The sequence below is a fragment of the Fukomys damarensis genome, unplaced genomic scaffold (genome assembly GCF_012274545.1).
Source record: "Fukomys damarensis isolate Sample0158 unplaced genomic scaffold, DMR_v1.0_HiC HiC_scaffold_11, whole genome shotgun sequence".
Lineage (NCBI taxonomy): Eukaryota > Metazoa > Chordata > Mammalia > Rodentia > Bathyergidae > Fukomys > Fukomys damarensis.
Genome location: NW_022900923.1, coordinates 37,222,270 through 37,240,975, shown reverse-complemented (window position 1 = coordinate 37,240,975; position 18,706 = coordinate 37,222,270). Strand labels below are relative to the sequence as shown.

The 18,706-nt window shown below is 32.7% G+C and overlaps 1 protein-coding gene across 1 annotated transcript in view; it reads left to right on the top strand.

Moving 5' to 3' along the window:
* Window positions 1–18,706, top strand: part of Dennd1b (DENN domain containing 1B) — a 218,564-nt gene that overhangs the window by 115,540 nt on the left and 84,318 nt on the right. The window contains exons 11-12 of the mRNA XM_010635412.2: window positions 9,575–9,675; window positions 15,352–15,397. Coding sequence (XP_010633714.1) covers window positions 9,575–9,675; window positions 15,352–15,397 — 147 coding nt within the window. The remainder of the gene's footprint in view (window positions 1–9,574; window positions 9,676–15,351; window positions 15,398–18,706) is intronic.

Here is an 18,706-nt window from a genome sequence, read left to right as displayed (position 1 = left end):
TATTTGTTATTTTGAGACAGGGTGTTATGAAGTTACTGAGACTCAAGGTGGGAGTGAATTTATCCTCCTGGAGTGTTGGGGTTACAGACATGCACTTCTCTACCCAGCCTAGATTGTTTTCATTTTGTAGTTTTGGAAATTTTTTCTGTTCTGATGAGCATCCCTAGATTACAGGGTGCAATTTAACTTATTGTGTATGACATTTCCAAATGTAATTTACCATAATGCTCTATACAGGGTTGATTTGGTGAATGGACTCTCTCGCTCATCTCTGTTCCTCACCTAAGTGCTATAGATTTTATCTCCTTCATGCTTTCTTCTCTGATCTCCACTCTCCATTCCAACTGCCCACTGTCTTAGTCTGGGCAACCTTCACTTTGCACAAATATTATTTTTAGATTATATATACTGAATGCTGGCATTGTTATCATTTATGTAAATTGATGATGATGATAGTCATGATTGCCTATCTAGTGTAGTAGATAGTCACCCTTTTGAGTAATTATTTAAGCTGATTTAATTATCACTTAGTATGCAATAATTACTGTTATCCACAGTAGATTGATGAAGATGACGATTTTGAAACTTATAGAGGGTTAGCTCCTCAAACTCATGGAACTAGAATGTGGCTAGAATGTAGCCTGTTCTTCCTCCAAAGTATATATTTTAAGCCTTTATTTAATTTTGTCTTTTACAGTAACATCTTATAATGCCAAGTACATTTTTACCTTCTTTGCTAATAAAGTATTAGCCACACACATGCACCCCCAACAAGCTTTAACTTGTCTTTGCAAGTCTAGCCAGTTATTCTCAACATGTCAGATTAGTTCCTTTCTCCCATTTTCAATGCTACTTTTAGTGCTAACCCCGAAATGTCTGTTTGAACCTTCCATTTTATCATCCTTTAGATTCACTCTACATATACTCAATATATCAGAATCAAAAATACCTATTGATGATACGTTGTCTGTAAAACTCTTTAATATGCCATTAAAAACTATTCATCTGACCCCACACTTTTCTTGCTAAGATTTTTCACCACTTATTTATAGTGGACTCAGGTCTCTAGACAAACTTTTTAGGATAGTTTTCATAACAGCTTAAGTCACTGCATTGTATCTAGCTCTTAGGACAGTGATGATAGTAGGCTTTTAACAGTTGTTTTGAATGAATGTGTATTTTGAATCCCCCAATTTCCAAGCCTCTAGTGGTTTTGAAAATCTAGTTTGTTTTTCAGAAGCCAAGTATTTGTAATGCCTGTATCATTGTCTACCCCTGACCTACTTTAGCATTTCCTATAAACATTTCTCAAATTGAAATTATCAGTACATTTGTTGAACTTTTTTTTATCAGATATTACTCTTTTTAAAAGTTGAAATTCTAATTTTAAAATTTGAAGTTAGTTTTGTTTAGATTTTAGCTTTTCTTAAAACAGATTTATATTTGTTTCCTAGTAGAGATTTCGAATTTTGAAAAAGTCTATATAGAACTTGTAATCCCTTGGGAAAGAAGTTACCAGTTTATTCTGAACTCTTTCCACCTCATGAATTTCTGTTACAGCATAGACGCTTGTTCAGCCTACATAGGAACTTGGTAAGGGATCTTTTGGTCTTCATACAGTACCGCTCTGTTCCCGTGAAAAGTATTCATTTATTTATTCATTGAATAAGTCTTCATTTATGTAGGACTAAACTCACATCAGGCATCATTCTATAGGTCAGTTGATGAACATGCAGCCTCTGTGTTAGTCTAAGTCAAATCAAGAGAAAGAGCCTACTTAGAAATTAAAAAATGGAAAATTTACAGAATTTTGAATTATAGCATGGGGTGCTTAATTTTAATTGAGCAAGGGATAGGCTAGTAAAGAATGAAAGGGAGTCTGAAGAATATTGGGGGAGCATAATAAAGCAGCAGCTAGCTTTATAGGTATAGTACATATAAAGCAGCTACCAGCTTTAGGGGTGAGAGAGTACTCAAAAAAGAACCTCCATCCACTCGCAAGGCTAAGATCCAGACCTGGTGGACAAGGCTTAGCTATGGCTTATTGGATAGCAGAGACATTTCTTTGATACAATACTGTCAGAATTTGTTGAAATCGGTCCTTTGAATTGCTGAGGAAAAATAATCACAAAAAGAGGTGCACGACAACTACTTGTCCTGTGCCACTATGTGAAATTGCAGCGACACAGTACCATCTGGGGTGCTACGTAGGGAGAATAAGCCCTCATCGGGCAGGCAGTCTGCCTGCATCCAGAGCTTGGATTCCTTGACCTCCAGAACTGCAGTGAATACATTTCTATTATTCATAAGTTACATAGTCTAAAGTATTTTATTATAGCAGCCTGAATGGAATAACACACCATTCCAATAGAATAAAGGAAGAGAATGATATATAAAATACTAATTTATTAGAAACACATTACATTTTTAAAAAATGTTCAACTTTGTAAATCACCAAACTGTCTTGTAAGATGGCTGTGCCATTTTGCATTCCCACCAGAAATGAATGAAAATTACTGATCTTCTACATCTTCACGGGCGTATGATAATGTGAATAGACTGGGTTTTGGCCATGGTGATAAGTGTATAATGAAATTTGCATTCTCCTGATATGATAGAAGCATTTTCATATGTTTGTCAACTCTGAATATAATTTGATGAGGTTTGTAAGACCTTCAGTTTATTTTTAATTGTATTATTTTCTTATTGCTAAATTTTAAGAGTTCTTTGTGTATTTGAGACAGTAACACTTTGTCGGTATGTCTTTTGGAGGTATTTTCTTCCAGTCTGCACCTTTTCATTTTGTTACATTAATGTAGCAGATATTTTAAATTTTAATGAAGTCTAGCTTATGAATTTTTCACTTGTAGATTATGTGTTTGGTGTCATGTTTAAATTGTCGAGCCCTAGGTCATACAAATTTTTTTTATGTTTTCTCCTTGAAATTTTATATTTTTGCATTTTGAATTTAGGTCCATGATGTATTTTGAGTAAATTTTTATTAATGGTATAAGGTTTGTATCTAAATTCCTTTTTGGGCTGCAGATATGAATGCCTGGTTCTTTCAATACCATTGGTTGAAAAGACTATTTCTCTATTATTTTTGCCTCTTTGTCATAATAAGTTGATTTTATTTATTTGAGCCTATTTCTGTGGTCTCTGGTGTTTCATTGATTGATTTGTTATTTTTTGCTAAATGTTTTTACTAAATGTTTTCACCATATAATGATCACATTCCTCATAGGGCGTTGGTGACCTTGATTCTTGTTTCATCTGTTTCTCTTCCCTCCTTCCTTTTCCCTACTTCCCTTCATCTCTTAGTTCCCTTTCTTTAGGCAAAAGATCTATCTCCCTGTTTCCTATTATCTTTTATTTTGCTCTTTATTTATATTTTGGGCTTCTAATATAAGAAAAACCATTTGATATTTAAACTTGTGTATCTGATTTATTTCACAACATTTTAGTCTCAAAGTACAACCATTTTCCTACAAATGATTTAAATCTATCCTCTTTATAGCAGAGTAATACTCCATTATATATATAAAATAACCATAACTTGTTTATCTGTTCATCTGTTGATGTACGTACAGGCTGCTTCCAAGATTTAGCTATTATAAACTGTGCGGCTATAAACATGTGTTTATCACTGTACTGATACCTTTAATTCTTTGAGAATATGCCTAGAAAGGGAATAGTTCTGTCAAGTGGAATTTCTAGTTTCGGTTCTTGAGGAGTCTCCACACCGATCTCCACAGTGGTTGCACTGGTTTACACTCCCACTAGCAGTGCAGAAGGGCTCCTTTTTCCTGCAGCATCACGAGCATTTGCTATTATTTGATTTCCTGATAATAGCCACTTTTTTCTGAAATAAGATGGAATCTCAGTGTTGTTTTAATTTGTATTACTCTAATGGCCAGAGATGCTGAATGATTTTTTCATGTATTTATTGGCCATTTTATATACTATTTTAGTTAGTGTAGCTTTATAGAAAGTTTTGAAGTCAAACAGTGTGACTCCTCTGACTTTATTCTTCTTCAAAATCGTATTAGCTGTACATCTGGCTGGGCCTTTTGCCTCTCTATATAAACATTAGAATATTTTTTTGTTTTGTTTTGTTTGTTTTTTTGTTTTTTGTGACAGGGTCTCACTATGTAGTTGAGACTGACCTGGAACTCACTATGTAGCCCAGGCTGGTCTCGAACTCACAGTGATCCTCCTGCCTCAGCCTCCCAAGTTAGAAACATCTTGTTGATAGCCACAGAACAACTTGCTGATATTTTTATTTGGATGCCATGGAATAGGTAGATCAAATCAGGAGGAACTGACATTTTGGCAGTATGGAGTCTTTTTACCCATGAACATGGACTGTCTCTCTCCATTTATTTAGTTCTTTGCTTTCTTTCCTAAAGGCTTTGCAGGTTTCTTTGTATAGACCTTGTACATATTTTGTTAGATTATACATAAGTATTTCATGCAGGATTTTATCGTGGATGCATATTATAAATTTATCCATCCTATGAAATGTTAGACACCGAGAGAGAACTCTGATGTAAACTGTGGACTTGGATGTTAATGGTGAGTCAGTACAGGCCACTCAGCCTCCAGTTAGAAACATCTTGTTGATAGCCACAGAACAACTTGCTGATATTTTTATTTGGATGCCATGGAATAGGTAGATCAAATCAGGAGGAACTGACATTTTGGCAGTATGGAGTCTTTTTACCCATGAACATGGACTGTCTCTCTCCATTTATTTAGTTCTTTGCTTTCTTTCCTAAAGGCTTTGCAGGTTTCTTTGTATAGACCTTGTACATATTTTGTTAGATTATACATAAGTATTTCATGCAGGATTTTATCGTGGATGCATATTATAAATTTATCCATCCTATGAAATGTTAGACACCGAGAGAGAACTCTGATGTAAACTGTGGACTTGGATGTTAATGGTGAGTCAGTACAGGCCCATTCGTTCTAACAGTATGTTACTCTGGTGAGGGATGCTGATGACAGGGTGTGTAGCAGTTGCAGGTGTATAGGAAATCTTTGTAATCTTTCCTTAGTTTTGCTATTAACCTGTACTTGCTCAAAAATAAGTTTAATTAAAAAATTCATAAGCCAATACATTTTCATTATGTTCTCTCTCTCCAAAAGTTTTCTTGTAATAATTGGTTAATTTGAATATTAAAGTTTTGTTCAAGTGGGAATATTTTATTGTTGAGATAATTATCAATATCCTGTTGCCATGTTTTTGGCCTAAAATTTGAATACAAGCTAAATGTACTTAAACATGTGTTTTCTTTATAATTTCCTCTATTTTTTTAATTTCATGAGGAATATATTGCTCTCCTATATCCAGCAGTTTGATTTGTGTACTTAGAATAGTTTACAGTGTTTAAATTTCTCAATTGTCGATTCAGCTAAAAATCAGATAATATCTGTACAATAAATTATATATAGGAGTTTTATATATTATACATATTGGATTTCCTATATACACATGTACATAGACTGATAAATACAGTGCATGTTTAATTTTTTAAAACATTATAGTAGATGACATATTGCCATTAGTCCCCCTTAAAATATTCCCTTTTGCTTCAAACACATTCATCTCGTTGCTCTTGCCACCTTCTGAAGCATTTCTGGAAATTCTCTTTTGTTACTCTTTAGTTGTGCTGTTATGGCTACTTCCGTGTCCTAAGTAGATTCAACACAAATAGGGTATAGCAATATAGCCATGTGTCCTCCTCCTCCTGTTCACCTGGCATGACACCATGTGACTTCTGGCTCTTCCCCAAAATCAAAATGTCTGTGAAAGAGAAAAGTTTGGAATTGTTTTGAGGGGAAATGGCAATATGTCTTTTACTATAATAAAACTTTTAAACATTCACTGTATTTTTATGAAATACATATAAATTATGATTTGACGAATAAGCACATTCATAGGCAATGTGAAGATGTCCCTCTGTAACTCATGGAATACTGCATGAAAGTGAGTAGGATTTCTACATAATAATAAGGTGCAATCTGGCTAGGTTGTATACAAACTAGTATACTGGAACCATCAATTTCTTACTATGAGACCTTTACCTGTAAACTCTGCCAATTAGAATTTCTCTGTTTTCCATTTTGCTCGATGGATTAATTTTCTGCTGTGTTCAGAGGAATCTGATAAATGTGTTTTTCCTCCTGAAAATACATGCTTGTTTATTTGCTTTATTATTAGACTGGTTCCTCTAATAAATATACTGTAACATTAAAAACAAGGAACAAATTGCATATATAAAGTATGAAATGAAAAACAAATAATAGGAAAGAAAAGAGGAAAAAATTAATGTAACCAAATATGGCCAATGTATTTAAAAGTGTACTTTGTCTTAATAAAGTTGTTTTACATGTTTTATGGCCTATTAGTTTGGTTTTCAGTTTGTATATATATTTAACTTTATAGGCTCTTATAAGATAAATGAATCTGATGCTGGCAAAATAAAAGGTCATGGAGGGAGGGGGAAAAATTAAAGTGTGTATGTGCATGTATGAATTCCTTACAATGAATGTAATCATTATGTACTGCAAACACGTATAATAAATGTTAAAAAATTTAAAAATTTCATATCAGAAAAGAGAATTTGTTTGATTTCAAACTTAATGGTACTTGCAGATAGAGGTTGAGAGATATTGTTTCTTGTTGAATTTTTATCAGTGATCTTATTTTTTAAACATTTTCTGAATCTCTCCTATTGGTTTCCCACTGAAGTTGAAGATTGAGATGCCCGAGGACTTTTGTAAATTGGATCTCTATGTATTGTAGATAGCTAAATGTTTTATAGAAGGGTCAACTGTCCTTATCTGTTTGTTAAGTCAAAGTTACATTTTTATATAATTGGTTCTTTTTTTTTTTTTTGGTACCGGGGATCGAACTTGGGTCTTTGCGCTTACAAGGCAGGCGACGGAAACACTAAGCTAAATCCCCGCCCCATTTTTATATAATTGGTCTAAAATATTTCAGTAAGTAGATATTATTCAGAGTCTTGTGATGATGGGGAGTATAAAATTATAAGTCTTTGTATATTGAAAGTTTAAAATGAAGATTATACTTTATGGACAAAGTATACAAATATACCTTGTATCCCAAATTTGTATCCTGTTTTCTGCTTACAAGATACATGATTATGGTCAACTGGTTTAATTTTACTCTGTGTCTTGAGTGTGAAATTGGAATAGTGATGATAGGACCTACTTCATAAAGTTATTGTGAGAAACTTGAAATCCTCATGACAGTGCCTCATGACAGTATGCATGGTAAGCATTATATAAATATTTTCTGTTATTATTAGCAGTTGGTAGTGGTTTTTATTAGACCTGGTGGCCTATAATTGAAAGTTCCAAGTGTCTTCATTATGTGACTAAGCATAGAATTGCTGTCCTCAATTGTTAAGTTTCTCCATTGTAAGATACAGTAGGACCCAGTTATTGAATCTTTGCGTGGTTCCCATTTATTATTGTTTGTTCTCTTCTGTTAGACTTTGATTAGCAGGGATCACCCTACCAGATGCTGGCCTTTACAGAAATTTTGTAACTCAGAAACCATTCTCTAAGAAGCCAATTAAATCTATCAGATAATATTGTGTCTTGGTAGCAAATAATGAGTGACTTCATTTAAGGATGACCGGTAAGCGAGTAGGGGAAGTATCTAGATGCAGAGTGCTTTGAAATTTAAGTGTGCTCGGGGAAATCTTTCTCTTTATAACATCTCATTTTGAGAATATATTTTCCGCCTTGCTTCCTTGTATTATTTTCTCAATAATAAGAAACACCCTTTTAAAAAGGCTTTAATCAAGTTATTTTTAAAGTTATATATGTGCAGATGGAGAAATTGAATAATTATCTGCCTTTCCAAGCTGCATAAGCTTTCTTAGCCCATCAGGTTACACTTCAGGGATGGAAAGAGTTAATACAGTTTTAAAGATGCCTAATTTACAACCAGGGAGTACCTGAAAGCTCTTAAAGAATTTGACACAATGAGTTAGATCAACCCCAGCTTCATTTCCCTTTAGTTCAACTTAGTAATATAAATAAATACATGATTTGTAATTGTTAGATAGAAGTATTTGAATGCCTCCTAGTGGCATATTGTATACTGTAGTTAAAGAATTTAAAAATGATATTTGTTGAAAGACTGTTCTGATAAACTAATAAAGCTTAAAAATGTAAAATACTAACAACCATTAAGGAGGATATTGCACGTGGAATCAAGACAAATTGTTTTCCATATGAAATTGGTCAAAAACCTCACTGGAAAAAATATAATGTGTATCATAAAGATGAGTATATTTACAAAGAATATGTTTTTGTTTCAGATCAAATTTTTTTCATTTAATGGACCTGTTTTGCACTTAAACATAGACAAGTATTGCTGTTAGTAAGCTTGGATTGCTTTGTGTACATTTATTCTTTGGAATTAAATTAATTATTATCGTGTGTGTTTCAGTATCTTTGTATAATCATAGAGATAATGGGTTTTAGAAAGTATAGCTCATTTTCAGGTAGTTTTAAAAATATTATAATTTTTCAGATTGAATAAAATTATTTAATTGGCAACCATGAAATACAGGCGAGAGCAAAACCTCAAAATGATGAAAATGAATGTTGGTTTAGTTACTACTTTAAATGGTAAAAACCTACTTTCCATGTACTGAAATGTAAGTTAAAGTGGAAAGGCACATGAAAAGAATTCTGATGAGGGTCAGTAGGAGGAAAAAAAAATGACATCCCTTTGTTAAGCATTAAAAATGTTTAATTAACTGCTTGCCAAAACAAAACAATTAAGATGGCAATTACCTTTAAAATAGCAACAATGTAATTGCAGCTGTTGTGAGATAAAGCTAGGAAACAAAATGTTAATCTGGAATGAGCAGTTTAAATATGAAATTATGATATACTTGGCTTCCTGTAGTACAGCTGTCAAGCTTGGGCAGTTCGCTGGTCAATAGTGACATTCTATGTGTCAGTGAACAGAGTCTCTTGATACCCTAACCCGCAGTTCACACATTACTGAAGCTCCAACTGTCGAACATTCAGGTCCCCTGGTATTATTGCAGCTTCCAGACTCTCCTGACTGGCTCATGTTTCATTCTTTGGCAATTTGCCCTAATGATATCCCTCAGGAGCTTTCAGCCTCTCTTCCTTTCCATATTTAATCGTGTTGTATTAATCTGAGTGATGCACAAACTGTACTGTACAAATTGTAATTTCCTACAATATTTTCTAAGATGCTCACCTAATTTTTCAGTTTTACTTTTATTTATGTTCTGAATTTCAACCCAAACTATATTTTCCAGTGGTTATAACTATCTACATATGATTCCCAAGAAGCTACTTTTGCTGTTTATGTATTTTCAGAGGGGCCTGTGAGACATAAGGCTTTTTACAAGTAGAATTGATAAAGACAGTGTGAGCTATGTCATTGTGTAAATTGTTCTGTGATTATCATTCATCTTTGCTACCTTGAACATGCCTTTTTGTTTGGAGGGTCAGCAGCTACTTATTATTGTTATCCTTTTACAAATCCTAGTTAACTGCCTGTCTCCATGGATCGGCTGCTCTGCTCTATCCAATGTACTGGCAACACATATACATCCCAGTGCTTCCTCCACACCTGCTGGACTATTGCTGGTAAGCCGGGTTTGCCAGGCTCTCTTAATAAATCGGGGTTCCATAATTAGGAAAAATATACATTTATTTGTGGATACAGAAAAAAATCACAGAAACTTTCCTTTTAGATTAGCAATAAGTATTGAAGAATGCTCTCGTGAGTGTCAGAGTGGTTCTTTCCAAAGGTAGCTAAAATTTATACTTGGTAAACATGAAATTCTTTAAATTTTGTATTTTATCTGCAGCCATTTAGATAATTAAATGCATAGATGGAAAAATAAAACTTTAGTTTTTGGTTAATAAAATTGAACAGAAGTTGTGGTATTTGTTAGAATATCCCAGGCATCAGAATTTGTCTGGCAAATCTGCCAATAACCGCATTGTGCCTATCAAGGCACACTTTTGTTACTTTTATTTACCTTAAGACTAATGTTCCTTTACTTGTTCTACAGCGCACTGGATACCAAGTACTGACAAAGGGATTACTTCTAATATAAGAATTCTTAAGTTTCTAATTTAAGTCAAAATTTCAGCCTGAAGCCACTATGAAAAGCAATGTTAGAAGTTTTGGGAGTAATGCTGAAGAGCTTCCTGGCAGTAGAAACAATTCTCAATGCTCTTCCCAAATGAATTCAGTCAGGCCACTCTCTGGACCTTATGATAGCAGTTACCAGTGACTTCCCATTCACTTCCCACAGAAGAGTCTTTGCGCTTGCAGTGAGGCTGGACAGGAATTAGACTCAACATACAGCAGCTTTGACAACTTCCTTAGGCCTGATGGGTGCAACGTTGTCTCTGTTGCACAGTCGTCTTCTGTAGGCATAGCTCAATCTGTAATGAGTTTGATGAGATTTTTTGCCCTCTAAACCATGTGTGAAGGACATCATTTTGATCTTACCATATTTTCTTTTATCTATAATGGCTAATTTTAGTAAAAACAAAAAAGCTCTTCTTTAACTTTTTATTTCATGAAAAACAGATTAAAGTGTCAAAATGATTTAAATGTACACATACAGGAATTTATTAGGTCAGAACGAGTGACTCTAATGACAGGGCATGTACTTGGCCACATATTGATTATACTGCTATATTGTGTTTTTCCACAGTATTGATAATGCTGTGAAAAAGGTGTGCAATGACCTGCCACTGCTATTTTGCCCTTGGAGAACTAGAAAGGAAAGCCAGTTTGTCAGACTATAGGAATGTGATTTAATTAAACAAGTTTAAAGTAAAGCTTAATTTAATTAAACACAAGTTTAAGTAAAGCTAGATCTATAAATAGGCTTTTCTGATTTTCACTGTGGAGATTTCCTTTAACCAACATGTCCACAATATTTTTTTTTCTCCAATATTTTATGATACTTGAAGGCAGAGGCTGCAATTTGTTCATGTTGACATATGCAGTATATCTTTACATGGAGTGTTTAGTAATTAAAGTTTATTTTAATATTTTTACAAAAGTATTTGAAAACATATTGTATACTGTTTAAAATATATGTCAAGTTTGTGTTTCAAGACCTAAAATTTCTAATTATGAGGTCAAGAATTATATATTATCATATTATAATGTTAGTGCCATCTTAATTTTTCTATAAAATGTTCTCAACTCTTAAGTAAGACACCTTTCAGCTCATTTCTCTGTAATGCATGTTCAGGATGTTCTCAAATGTTTCTTAGAAGCTATACACTGATCCAGGCAGTACTGCACTAATTCTTTACAAAAGTGTCTTTGTGCTACTTTTTTTTTTTTTTGGTTATCAGGAATTGAACTCAGGACCTTGCAATTGGTTATCAGGAATTGAACTCAGGACCTTGCAAGCACAATGCACTGAGCTAAAATCGCTGGTCCTTCTTTGTGGTACTTTCTATGCCTGTAATCAGATCTTTCTTTTCTACTGTTTCTATTATAATGAAAGAAGCATCTTCTGTGTTGCAGTTCCTGGAATCTTCTTTCCTGTTCCAAAATATTTTAAAATAAATATTTCCTGAAAAAGCCTTTAAGACAAGTTCCGCAGCCTCCATGTTTGGCATGTCTGAGCCAGAGAGTAGATAAGTGGTGCCTAAACAAGAGCTTCTGAAACTTTTTGTGCCTAAGGTTTACAATGGTAGGTTCAGTTTCCAAAGAAGCAGTTAAGACTGACTCTTCCATTGTTAGAAAGTTTGATGAGCTAAACAATTTTTCTAGAAAAAATGACTCTCTTCCCTTTGTGTCCTTGAGGTTAGAATGAGATGAGTATAGTTCTGTCTATTCCATGGCGAGAAAAATCTTACAGATTTTCTCTTTAATCTCATAGTGTTTGAATAAATAATATTTTTTTACCCTAATTCAAAATAGTACCACAAAGCCTTGTTAGGAGTATATGAATCTTTATGAACCTCTTGGGATGATTGGAACATTCCAAATTTGAGATAATCCTAGTTCGACAGAGTATTTCTATTTTTGCACCCAGTAACCCTGGTGAGGTGTAGACTGCAGAGAGCCATAATGCCATCTTGTGACCACAGATGGACATCGCATCTTTGTCCATGGATAAGCCTTTCTATTTTGTTGCTCTGTGCGTCCATCCATTTGTTCATTAACATTTAGTGAACACCTATTTGCCACCCTGCGAAGATGTGATGCAGTGATGGAGGCTTCTTGCCCCTGAGAGATTCACATATAGGAAGAAAAACATACGTAATGATACGTACCTGTGCTGATATGGTACCTACACATGCACAATAACAGAGAGTAATTCTGCAATACCGTAAGTACTGTAGGAACCATGAAAGAGCCACGAATGGAAAGACAGGAAGAAGTGGCTCACAGTCTATGAAAGGTTAGGAAAAGCTCCTGGGAAGAAGTCACATCAATTGCATTTTTCCTTTAATGAACAACAGAGTAGAGTAATTTGGCAAGTCTGTGACATTGCCAGGTTCTGTTGAGCTGTCTAATTCTGTAAACTATAAGAGCTGATGTGACAGCAGGATTAGTGAAATTATAATAGATTATTGTTTGTTTAGGGAATAGTTACATCAGTCTTTTATTTAGTGTATATATTGTCTTTCTATGAAACAATCAGATTTAGGTTCTAAGAACAGGCTTTAGAAAAATAAATAGAAAATTGGCATCTGGGATTACTTTAATAGATTGTCCTTACAGTCTCTGTCACAGGGGTCTCTTTGTAAGAAAAAAAGAAAAGCTTTCTTGAGTAAAGATTAATTGCTGTCAAAGAGAAGAAGTCATAATAGAGCCTTCTATATCCCATCATTTGAAAATAACTTTACTGATGGAAAGATCTAGGGCAGTTTTGTACATGGGTGATAAAACATCTATGTTGCTAAGGGCCCTTTCTTGATTTATTTACACTGTAGTTTAATTAGGGAATTTCAGCTGGGGTTGCAAAATTAATTTTCATGAGATTTGGCTTATTTTATGATAGGATATACACAATCCAGTGTGAAAAGACAAGAGACACCTATACAATTAACTTTATAGTCTGCACAATATCGTTATTTTAGAAAATTATGGTATAGATTAATAATATTTATACTTCAAACATTTATATGTTGGATTTTTCAAGAAATCTGTGAGGAAAAACCACATGGAGATACCCAGTAATTCCATTAAAATTTTTCCAGTGATTTTATTATTAAAGTCTGGATGGGAGCTTTATCTTGAATTTTAAATTCTAGCTTAAGAATTTCTGTAAACTCATTGTTTACATTTCAAAAGATAAGCTTTGGTAAACTTTTAAGGATTATTTTGTTGGTGTATTTCCTGGGATTTCAATAGATCAGTTAGCAGTTTCGGCTATCATTTTATGAAATTTTGACTTACCATGTCCCTCTAACATCTTGAAGATGGACATACTATCATTTTTAGAAGTTTGATACATTTTGATGAACACTCTTCTATGAAAATGTGCTTTGGAATTTGAGATACCATGGGGTTCTCTGTCTTATAAATCTTGTGGTAGAATATCCTAACCAAGAGTGGAAATTTCCACAGTAACCTGAATAATTTTATACTGTTTTGGATGTTTGGAGGGCTTGACATATTTAAGACCCTGGGAGTTGCCTAACTTGTTTTGTGAAAATTGCCCAAACTTGGCAGTGAGAGACTAGAATACTGATATGCATTTTATGTCTTCTCTGGAGTCCCAGAAGGAATCCCAAGATGAGACCTTGAACTAGGAAAGTAACCAGCCTTTCTTTACTTACGCAAAAATGGAACAGCCCACATGTTTTACTCCTGTTTCCTTTAGAAGGCAGAAAATCTGTTAGGTCTTAAGGATATCAAGGGCTATAAATAAACCTCAACTTTCAGTCAAATGAAGTATCCCAGAATATCAAATCCATTCCAGATGGTCTGTTGCATAGAAATTAAGAAATAGGAAAGAGCAGAGTTACTAAAGGCAAAGAAAACTGGGGATTAAAATGTAGTACAATAATAAGTAATAAACTAGAATGTACAGGCTAGTGAACATTTGTTATTCAGATATATAGGCCGCCATTTCCCCATCCTTGAATAAATTTGAAATATTTTCAGATTACTTTGAAATCTAGAGTGTTCAAGGTGCTTATTAGTTTCATCTGTTAGTGATTCTCAGTAACAAAGTGAACATGTAGAAGTTTGGCAGCTCTGTTTTAATAATGATAATGATGTTTTGAAAATTATGCAAATCTTTTGAAAAAGAGGATTATCTCTTTGAATTAATAGAAAAGGTTTGCAGTAGTAAACAAAGATGTCTATGAAGGAATTGCCCAAAACATTTCATTTTTAAATAGCTAATTGTTCACTTATCTTCTGTCACCTTTTTTAGACAACTGTCCATTCTCATGTTATCCTGGTTGAATAATTTCCTAGCAGATATTGCTAAGATTACTAGTAATTCAGATTTATCATATTTAAATCACTTTATGTGTATATTCCCTGCTAGAATATAAGTCCTACAAGAAGTTATATCCCATCTATATTGCTAATTAGTCTTCCCAAACCCCTGTCTCAAGGACTGACATGCATATGTTCTAAGTATCATGTTTTGAATTAATTCAAATCATTCTCACACAAATATTTTAAATGTATTATATTTTTATTAATATCAGTGAAAGTGAAATAAATCTGAATTTATAAAATATAATAAAGGATGATGTATGTATGCAAGGAGAAAGATGGCACGGTAATGGAGGAACTTTCGTATTTTTGTACCTCTAGTTCAGTGCCTCATACACAGTCATGACTGGTGACTAGCTCATAAAGTATTTGGTGGTATAGTAGGTATAAATTAATAGCATTTACTAAGAAAATCTTTAAGAGTCTAATGAATAAGAGAAAAAAGAAAAAAGAAATGCAAATATATTTGGTGATTATTTAGGATATATTTGCTACAAAGTATAAGGAAAAGATTTAACTCAGACTATGGCCTCAATCCTACTTTTATTAGATAGAAAATGTTGTTTAGGCATTATAACTCTTGATTTTATTATAAATTACTTTGTGATTTTTTTTCTATATAATCCAATTGTAAGTATAGTAATGGCCTCTAGGATTAAATTTGACTACCTGTTTGAATATTTATAATTTTGAATATCTATTATGTACTATGCTGGAACTGAGCCTTTAATAAATTTAATTTTTAAGTATTTAAGCAACTTATTACTTCACTTTTAATGAACTATATGAATCTATAAATATTTATTTATATTTTGATTTAGTGCCCCAATGCCATACCTGGTCGGAATACACTCCAGCCTCTTAGAGGTGAGTATTTTTGAGACAATGAGATAATAAAATTGATACATTAAAAAACAACACTTCAAACAGTTTTGTTTGAAGACTATCAATTCTATAATAAGCAGTGATAAATTTCATATTTAGGATGTACTTAGTCATTTTCAAAAGGTAAAATTTAAATAATTTAATTTTAATTAGTATATAAATAATCATTTTTTATAGCAAGAAGCCCATGAAAATAATTATGTTTGGTAGAAATCATATGGTAAGTATTAACTACTATGAGTTTTAATCCTTGATAAACCACTTTTCTTTATGGCAACTTGAGATTTCTTATTTCTCTTTTTCAGTACTATATTATGAAAATCAAAGTTTACATAAGATTTGCAAAATGGAACATTTTCATTTTATAGATTTCATTATTTTTCTTATTCAGGAGCTTTTTTAAAGCATAATTTTATCCCACTTTTTAATTAGAATATAGTTTTTTTGTTGTTTTAATTTTCAGTCCTATTGGAGAATGTAAAATTTAGTAATTTTTTCCATTTTTATCACATGGTTCTAAAATAATTTTTGTCAAAGTTATCATTTTGCTGGAAATCCTTGAACTTGAAGCATCTTAAACTTGAAATCAGTGAGACTACCAGACAGAATGTCTTGTAAGATTAACATCTAAAAAGTAAACAAAAGACTTGTATTAAAGCAGAAGATCTGGATCAATTGAGTGGCATTATGCTGGCTGGCTTTGTTTTACTCATATGCATTTGTCTTTTTGCTGATTGTGCAGAGAAACCATTTGACAAAATTTTTAATAAGCAAGTTCTGGGTTAGGGTGGTTTTCTTATTAGTTTCTGACATTGTGTGCATCATTGATCCTTTATTGAAGTATTGATATAATATATTTTAAAACCCCTTAGGATAATATTTCGACTCATGTCCCTGAGAAAGAATTAGGTTATAGAATTCTACCTGTGCTGTAATTTCAGACATGTTTTTTTTTTTTTTTGCAAAATACTAGGGCAATATTTTTGTTTCATCATTAATATAGAATATATTTTAATGACTTTTTAAGTGATTTTGTTTTGTTTTTCATATTGAAGTCTATGTTGAATAACTTTAGGACTCCTTGTATTTTATTCATTTTTTAAAGGAAACTTTTTGGGGGGGCGTGCAGGGGATCGAACTCAGGACCTTGCACTTACAAGGCAGGCATGGTGCCACTGAGCTAAATCTCTGTCCCGAGGAAACTTACTTTTTATAAGCCAAAGTATTTATAGTGAAAGCATAAAATATATGAAATGAAGCATGAACAAATAGGTATTTGATACATTGTTAGACCATGCAATACATACATCACTGTCATTTTATCAATTAGTTGTTGGACTTCATATAAATTTAAAATGTGTACGGTTGAATTTTTTTTGAAAGTCATAAAATTTGACTTTTATATTATGGTAGTACATAGCTACATTTACTGTGTATGCTAAGATACATATTTTTATAAGGTACTTATAGAAGTAGAAAATACTTAAAACTTTTGGTAGTACCTCTTAGTGTTATAGTGGGGGATACGTATTTACATATGTGTAACAATTTTACACTGACTTTTAAAAGAAATAATTTGGTTTTTCTAAGCATCTATAGAAAGGGGTAGAATATTTTAAGTATTTAATTGCATTTATCACATATTTATTGGCTACTTATAGAGAAATCCATCCAGTACTACTTTTTTAAGGAGCACATTTAGGAATTTTTGAAAGTAAAGTTGGGGAAATTTTAAATTGTCATAATAGCTTGGCTGAAACGCTGTACTTTTTATAACCCAGACTTATCCAAGTATGTTTTTTTTTCTTTTTATTGAGGTTATTGGTACAATCTAGGTATACAATACAATTACATTCATCATTGGAATTCTGTACCTTTACATAATAGGTCTTGATCGTAATAGTTGGGTTATTGGTTCATCTGGTTTAATAGTGAATGGGATGCTATACTTGTCACTTAGGAATTTCTTTAAACTGAGTGGGTATCATTTAGTAACTTTCTTCTTAACGCGTTACAAGATAATATTCTGCAGTTCCATTCTTATTACTAGATAGGTTTTTTGAACTGAGATCTCTATCTTTTGTGCTTTTTAATCTTATAATAAATATCTTCTTAAAATATGGATGGAACTACTTAGTTAATATATCGAGTAGAGCTCAGCAATTTATTTACATTGTTTGGCAGTTTACAGCTAATTTTTTTCTAGGAAGAATAAAAATATTTTATTCTTTCTCATGGCTAAGAAAATTTCAACATCAATGTTTTTGGTACCAGCGATTGAACTCAGGACCTTGCGCTTGTGAGGCAGGCATAGTGCCACCAAATTAAGTTGCTGGCCCTCAACATCAGTTTTTTTAAACATTACTTTTATTGTCATTAAAGTTTTTATTACTATATGTTATTGGTACATAATGACTGTATTCATCATGTGGAATTGGTAAACATACAGGTACATTTTGATCCTTTTAATTCCCATTTCTCTGTCCTCCCTCTCGTATCTCTCATTATTAGTTCTATAAACACTAACAAGTGTAGTTGTTCCAGTCTTCTTTGAAATCTTCCTTTCGTTTATTTTTGTGAATTGTAAATAATGGATGATGAGGAATATCTTTAAAAAATATAAATTTGCTTTCAAAATAAAGGAAGAGGACATTTTGTTCTCCCTGAAAGCTCTACTTTAGGGATGAACTCAAGAAGACTAAGGCATATAGGTGATTAAGAATAAATTAATAGAAGCTACAAATATGAGGTTCATGCTTTTTTGTTTTAATATACAAAGGATTCTAAATGAAATGTCGGCCCAGTTTTTTAAGTTCACATGATTGTTGCCACTGACTGTATCATTTCTTTGCATCAGTGAGCTTAATGTGTTTGTACCCAGAACATATGGAAGGTTGAATACAGAGAGAAAGGAGTTGCTAATTCTAGCATCTTACTGTTGTTCTTAATAAGCCTTTCAGTCTGTGTACAATGATATTTTCTTATTTTTGAAGAAAAGAAGGCTATTTTTTCATATTCTGTCATATTTAATTTTAATCTCATAACAACATATAAAGAACGGAGATTCAGAACTATGAGACAGGGAAAGGGGGTGCCATTTGTGACGTTCCATGTGTATTTTGAAAAAAATATCAAAAGCTTAATTTTGAAAGAAAAATAGATAAGATACTGATAATAAATTGTATACGCTTTTTCCCCCCTTTTTTGCTGATGAGCTCTAATATTAGGGTGCTCCCAGTCTAGTAATTAGAAATGAATGTTTTTCTATTCTTATTGAATTATGCTTTGAAC